The 7,480-nt window shown below is 38.7% G+C and overlaps 1 protein-coding gene and 1 long non-coding RNA gene across 4 annotated transcripts in view; one reads left to right on the forward strand and one right to left on the reverse strand.

The window, feature by feature from the left end:
- Positions 1 to 7,480, forward strand: part of LOC112147632 — a 68,229-nt gene that overhangs the window by 26,365 nt on the left and 34,384 nt on the right. Inside the window, exon 2 of the long non-coding RNA XR_002919493.2 lies at positions 172 to 261. This is a non-coding gene — a long non-coding RNA (uncharacterized LOC112147632). The remainder of the gene's footprint in view (positions 1 to 171; positions 262 to 7,480) is intronic.
- LOC112147630 (tensin-3) overlaps positions 1 to 7,480 on the reverse strand; it is a 42,438-nt gene that overhangs the window by 23,875 nt on the left and 11,083 nt on the right. For all 3 annotated transcript variants that reach the window (XM_024274155.2, XM_024274154.2, XM_036216326.1), the window contains exons 5-12: positions 6,627 to 6,691; positions 5,555 to 5,638; positions 3,634 to 3,746; positions 3,193 to 3,253; positions 2,926 to 3,001; positions 2,716 to 2,845; positions 2,404 to 2,469; positions 1,481 to 1,582 (exon numbers count right to left, since the gene is read on the reverse strand). In XM_024274155.2, coding sequence (XP_024129923.1) covers positions 1,481 to 1,582; positions 2,404 to 2,469; positions 2,716 to 2,845; positions 2,926 to 3,001; positions 3,193 to 3,253; positions 3,634 to 3,746; positions 5,555 to 5,638; positions 6,627 to 6,691 — 697 coding nt within the window. The remainder of the gene's footprint in view (positions 1 to 1,480; positions 1,583 to 2,403; positions 2,470 to 2,715; positions 2,846 to 2,925; positions 3,002 to 3,192; positions 3,254 to 3,633; positions 3,747 to 5,554; positions 5,639 to 6,626; positions 6,692 to 7,480) is intronic.

Here is a 7,480-nt window from a genome sequence, read left to right on the forward strand (position 1 = left end):
AAGAATAACTAATATTCAATACGCAAAACAACTATTCCAGTTTAGCTTCACACAGAGGCGTCAACAATAACCTTAAAAAAACAGACAGGTCTTTGAGGTTTTCACAGTAATTTCCACATTTGGATAAATGCACACTGTCCTTATTGAAGACCAGTCTCTGTTTTTTTACAGACTTAACACTACAGTGCTAAACAGTCTCTAGACTTCCTGCTCTGAGTGACACCCTCCCTGAAGCAAACTGGGACAGCCAAAGGACTGCTGGTAAGTAGATGCAGAATTCCAGCAAAGCTCGTGTCTTCTCTCTCACGTGCAATATTTACAGGAGAAAACAGGCCAGTAAATTTCCCACATAAACGCTGAGCAGTCAGGACATAGAAAGTTTCTTGGTGTCTCTGCTTTGCTTTGAAAAACGTCATTTGGGTTGTTTTTCTTTCAATTGCTTTTTTAAAAAAAGGGTGTAAAATTCCAAATGAGGGTTTTATAAAGTAACCAAAAAAGAAGCAACATGTTTACATCAAGCTGAAATCAGCTTATAAAAAGACTGCAAGAATACGGGAAAAGGGTGGAGCCGTATTTTAATGCAGCCACCACGTTACTCTATTCTGGGAGGCTGTTGTGAATTGTGTGGTTCGGTTGGAGAGCAACAACCACAGCGCGGACGGGACGCCCCGACAGGGTGGCTCTGAGTGAGAGTCTCTAGATGTGTGTGGGCACTAGTGAGAGTATGTAATGTGTGGGATGGCTGAAGTATGCCTACTCATTTGATGAGAAAACAAAACTGGAATCTCCTGGGAGCCATCTGATCTTTTCCTGAACCCAGTCTAAACAGCATCCAACACTTCAGACTGCACGCTAACGGAAAGTTTCTGCACAAAATCAAAATTGTGCTTGCTATGGCCAGTTTGATTGTTTATGTAGGTTTTACTAAACTATCGTAAAACAAAAGCTACAAATCATGAGAAAACAAACTTGACCAAGAGGACTTTGTGTACATTTCAAATACAGTGGTCCCTTGCTATATTGAGGTGCAATTTCAACGGTCTTGCAGATTTTTTCACTTTTTTTTTTTTTTTTTTTAAAAANNNTGATTGGCTGAAACCTTGTCAGTCAATCTCCTCTAAGCTACGCCTCTATTGTAGAATGAGTCCAGTTTACCAGAACTAAAATAAATCTTGGTTTCATTCTTTAAGTCTGGATTTTTTTTTTTACAAAGAATTGAACTTTAAGTGTTTAAATAAGTGAGAAAAATTGTGAAAATGTATGTCTTAGAAAAGTGAGAGGTATTACAGCCTTAAAACATCTATAACTCTACTTTGTGAATTTCATCAATTGTGGGTTATTTTTATATAACATGCGATTAACAAGGGAACACTGTATTTTTTTTCTTTTTTAACAGAACAAAATGATAAGCGATGATAAATAGCTATTTTTGTTTCATAGTACAGTGTTGTGTTTTGGTGCGGTGCTGTCGGGGCTTTACCTTCACCATCGCAGATGTTCTGGTACGAGTCCCAGCGGGTTAGAGGATCTGACGTGTTGTAATCCACCACAACATCTGGACCGTTTTGCCACCTGTCAGCACCTGCAGCCAAAGAAAACATTTTTGATTAGCAATGTTAAAAAAAAGAAAAAAAAAACACTTCTGATTTCAGTTCTTTACTAATTTAAAGATTTACTCTGATCACCTTTTGACCCTAGTGGTCTTTTACTCACAATTATCCCATTTTAACCCCAAATCAAAAAGTTTGTATCATTTTCTAGGACATAGTTTTTACAGTAGTTTATTAGGAATTCACCTCTAACTTGTGGGTCGGACCACTGGTGCAGAGCAAACCCGCCCCCGTTCCCCTCCCCATTGCTAAGTGGTCAATGTACATTCTACGTAACAAATATGCTCTTTTTTTAATTGTTATTTTTTTCATCTGCTACTGAGTCGCAACAATTTGAATAAAGAAATACTCAGAAATTCAGTTTTAAGCTTAATTTTCTTAATATATGTCTTCCATCATCAGAAAAATGCTACAAAAAACAAGCTAAAAACACCAAAAAACACATTTTCATCATTAAACTCACTTGCGTTTCTCTATAACTTTACATTTTCACTAAGTTCTTTTAAGGAAAAGTTCTATTTAAACTGTTAATGGGTCTTGAGGAAAGCTACTCACTAAAATATGAAACTGTTTTGCTGATGCAGAGGACTTTAGGAGAAAATTAAAGACCTAAATATTTCCTTTCCGTAGGGATGTGGGGGAGCACACGCTGAGCTTTTTTACTCCTCTGTCAGCGCACACTTCACACTACATTTCCTCGCTACAGCATTCCTCACTAGGGAGCAGAGGAGGGGGAAGCACAAAAATAAAAGTCTCTATAACTTTCCGCTCAACTATCTCCAGAAATCTGTACCTGGGATCTTCTCTGGCCCCTCTGAGAAAACCAGCTCCACTTTACCGTAATCAGGAAATCTGGGATCTGGAACGATAGAACCACCACATTTATTCATTCATTCATTCAAACTGGAGAGATGACTGGTGTTGTTGGTCTGCAGCTTGGATATTCCCTCAGTACACGTAACATGTTTTGGAAAAGAAGATTACTGGTTAAAAGTGCCAAGTGTATAAATTGAGTCCAGACTGTAGACGCTGTGTGGAGCGGAAGAGCTGATGCTGACTGCAAGTTGCAAGTTGAGGCCTGCTCCCGGAGTTATTGCAGGTGTACCTTTGTTGGCCACCTCCATGTCCTCCTTCTCAAACATCAGGTTGTAACCCTGCACTGCTCCCGTGTGGAACTGCAGCCGGAAAACAACCTCCCGCTCCGATGTCACCTCGCTTTTATGATAGCATTTAATCTACGAAAGACACCAAAAACATAATATAATCCCAGCAACACACTCTGATTCTAAAAGAACAAATTTTAGCAATCATTTACCATGATATCGCCTTTCAGGAGCTGGGCGGGCTCCAAGGCGATGCACACTCGATCCCTGTGGCCCGGACCAATGTGACTTTAGCAGACAACAGACAAGACAATCAAAAGGAGTCGGAGTGTGGAAGCAATTACACAAAGCAATAACTCAAAATGAAATCCCTATTGAGCTAACTTGAATGAAAAATAGCTATAAATCAGAATAAAACTCTTTTGAAGTGATTGGTAATGCTTAAATTAGTGAGTAACCACATGTCTTTAGCTACTTACTAGACTCCAGATGAGTACACTGCTTGCATTCCTTGGTAAACCTTAATGTATGGTCGACAAACTGCGAAAGACAAACAAATCATTTACACTGATCGCTTGATGTAACTTCTCATATTACAGAAAAATTAAGCTGTTGCTATGAGAAAGGGATTTTATCTGCGTGACGTGAAATTTCTGATAACAAAAGTGAAAACAACAATTTCCGCGTTAGATGTGATATCCCATGGCTTTTGTGTGAACTGGGTTTTCAGTTGTGTTTATGTACACAGCCACCCTTGTGCCTGAGCACGCAAGTGTGAATTGGAAAATGAAGCCCTATTAAGTTCAGATAAGGCTCCAGCTCGGATTCTGATGTGGTCTCTTCTTGTGTTTTTTTTTTTTTTCCCTCCACATTTATTGAGAGCAGCAGCTGTGCAGAGTAGTAAACAATATGACTTGAACCTCTGGTGGCGTCAAAGTTTGGGATTCCGTGAAGGATGACGCAGTGGAGGAACGAGGGCGAGGCGTTAATCTTCATGGATCCGCTCAGTAAACTGTTGAGGATCCAAACATACCTGACAGGAAGGCGCACAGGTCAACATAAACAGGATTATCACACACATTCCCACAATAAAACATAGGCTAAGATGCCAGAGAAAAGGCATGAAATACATTTTTTTTTAGGGAAAGTAGAATACATTCCAAGTAGTGTGATCAATTTAGACACGACTTATTAAAAATGAATTACATTTTATAGCTTTAAAAGTAAATTACAAAAAACTGATAGAATGTAATGGAGAAACTGGAAATAAAATATTTAGTTCCAAAAGTGCTGCAAAGAAACTTAAAGGTTAGGTGTTATATTCAAGACTTCTATTTCACAGTTTTAGTTCTACTGCATTTTACAAGAAAAAAGCCAATTCTAACAGAATAAAATAGTGATAGAACTAATCCACAGCAGCCAAGTTGGCAAATTCCCATTTAAAAAGCCATACTTCTTAATTAAAACCTGACAGCAAAAGGTAAATGAATCAATCGTGTTTCTTTTTGCTTGTTGTCATTCACACCGAAGTAGTAGAAGAGCAGGATGAACTGAAAATAAACTGCACTAAACAAACACTTCACCCCCTCTGGCACAGCTACCAGTATTTTATTCGATTATGCCTCATTTCCACTGAGCGGTTCAGACTAGATCGGGCTGGACTGGACTTTTGAGCGTTTCCATTACAAAATAGACCCATTAAGCAGGATCAAATGGTACCATTTCTGGTTCCCTGTTGGTTGTGGGTCCATAGAAGAATGGAACGGAGCTTTGATCCATTGATTGGCGGAAAAGTTTTACGACAACAGCAAGCGTCCGACCCCCCGTTTCTGTCTCACCCGACTCCCGCGACCAAAGAATGTTCGTTACCGATCCATACTTATAAAAACACTTCTGATCGTGCTAAATAAAACATTTATTGAAGAACACTGGAGTATTGCTCAACATAAAGAGTTTTATAAGTATCATCCGCAGTTATCTTTTTCTTTTTCCGTCCATTTCTGAGGCAGCTGATGCAGCTTTTCTTTCACTGCACAGTTTTGACGCACAGCTATGTCATCGGTCTACACCTCGCATGCGCTTTGATGGTCCAACGCTCAAAGGAAACGCTCGCTTGAATTACCCGGACCGTCAAGGTCTGGTCTGATCCGTACCACTCAGTGGAAACGAGGCATTAGTGAACCAAAGAAGACTCAAAAATGACAGAACTTGGACTTAACCTCTTAAGACTCGAGCTCTTTTTTTAATTTCCCTGTTTTATTTCATTGTCATAGAGTCCTATTGAGCAAAATTAATAAGAAATGGCAAGAATCTGGCGATACAGTATGTACTGCGATACATGTGTCATTATACAATACGTATCCCGATATACCCAAAGACAGAACCAGATAATATTTCACTATTTTTTTATTATGAATTAATAATTATCTGGACTTAAATACATTTTTTCCAAAGGAAAATACATTGTATTAAATGATCAGAATATTAAGCACTGCAACTTTTTCTTATAATCAAGTTGCTATTATCCAAAAAAAAAATCAGGGTGCTTTTATTTTGGTAATTTAGTAAATATATTGGTGGAAAACAACATTAAGACTATTTTGAATCAATATAAGTATCGATAAATAAAGTTTTGCGATATTTCACTGAATCGATATTTTCTAAAACCCCTAGAATAAACTACTGTGGTAATATAACTCACAATGTGATGTTCAGAGGTTAACAGAATGAATAGAAGTTAACTTTATAGTGTTTCCATTGAGTGAGGTGCCAGACCTAAATACTGCGAGGTCAAACAATACACTTTCTGTCACAGAAGTACACTAATACTTTAGGTCTTACCGTTTCTGCGAAGGTGTCATCAGAGCTGAGACCTTATCATCGTAGTACTTCCTCATCGCAAAACGGTCCAGCGCCTGATCAGCACTTTGAGGAAGACACAGAGTCATGTTAAATACTTCAGGTAATTATAACTCAAGAGTAATTGAATAGTGTGAACCCACTCTTCAGTTAGGGTCATCCAGACGTATACACACACACATGCAAAGACTCACAAAATAGACAGGAGGGAAAGTAACTGGAGAGACAGAGGATTCCAACAGAGAGGAAGAGAATGTCAGCCTTAAGTAAACACAGGGGGGTAAGGGGACAGAGAGAGGCCGGAGTGTGTGCACAGCTTGGCCATTCAGACAGACCTAAAACCAACAGGCGCTGTAGGCTTTTCAGCAGTTTCCCTCTCATCTGCCATTTTTCTCTGCTCCCCCCTAAATCTATACCATTGTAAATCTGCCTTATTGTTCTCCTATGTCTTCCTCTAATCCTTCATTTGGCCTCTGTCTTTTACATTCATGCCAGTGACCTGGTCTTTCTCTTTGGGACATAACAGAATGATTTGTGCTTACACCGTGATGCTATGTCATGTGCAAAAACGATCACCAGGCCAACTACTTCTCAACATGGCTTCCCAAACGTAAACAGTTCTAGATTTGCTTGACTGACGCTGGTTGAAAAACAAGAATGGGTTCTCTTAACAATAAATGCCTTTCTTGAAACTGATGCTCGGGCCAAGGGCCATTCAGTGATTGCCACGCTTCTAAGTTGATCATGAAATTGAATACCGGATGATTCATCACCAAACATTCTGCTTCTTTGAGACAAAGCAAAACTTTCCTTTGACTCATTTTCTGATTCACCGTAACCTCAAGTTATAGGAAGTGAATAAATACATCAAGCATGGTTGAGCAATGATGTTGGTTATGGTCTCTAAAATGAGACATTGCTGTGGTTTGCTGTGTGCGTTATGCCAAATGTGTGTGGGTGCACCCTCACAGTGGTGGATTCTGCAGTCAGAGAAACTAAATCAGAACATTTCTGGTAGCACAACACGAGAATTGCGACACTCTGGAATGGTTACCTGGCAGAGACATCAGTGAAATGCACAAAGGATGAAATGACAACACCAATTCGACCTTTTCCACCCTGAGAAAAACAAAACAAGATATGACAGAAAATGAGTCACTAACCATGCAGAACTTGTGGTCTGAACACGATTTAGAAGCCCGCTGCTCCTATTACATGATCTTTCACAAACATAGCATTATCAGTCAGTGTATAAAAAACATTTTGTTTGCTCAGTTTTTATTCTATAGACATGTTGAACAGGATTCTTCTAAAATATGATTCTCGTGACAGAAAGTTGTTTTGGACACTTTTGTATTTTATCTTCTACCCCAAAATGAGACTGTTTATTATTCAGTCACTTAGAGTAATGGCTACATGGACACAGCAGGTTTTCAAAATAGATTTTTGGGGAACCCTGTGTTCATAAGGGGTCTGTGTAAATTGATTGATTGTAAATAACATGCATGCCGGTGGTTTGCGTCAGTATAGAAATCCTCCTGAATGTTTGTTATATCTAAAGCTGTCATGGTTAAGAGTAGCGTAACCTTGGGATAACATGAACTTGCCTGTACAGACTGAGGTTATGTTGCAAAATATTGGAAAAAACTTGGGTTTATAGCATTTGGACAGTTCATGTTGATCAAAACCAGATTTAAAACCAGATTTTAATTAAAAAATTGGCAAGAAGATAAAATATGCTTTTACAGTTAAAGATTTAATGTTCACCTGTTGATCAAAAGGTCACAACCACTTTTGTGTTTTAAGATCAAATTTAAAAGAAAAAAAAAAGACAAGTGGCAAAAACTGTTACCACATTACAAATGTCCCTAACCTATCTTACCACAGACACGAAACAGTTATTTAAAC

Source organism: Oryzias melastigma, linkage group LG17 (genome assembly GCF_002922805.2).
Source record: "Oryzias melastigma strain HK-1 linkage group LG17, ASM292280v2, whole genome shotgun sequence".
Taxonomy (NCBI): Eukaryota; Metazoa; Chordata; class Actinopteri; order Beloniformes; family Adrianichthyidae; genus Oryzias; species Oryzias melastigma.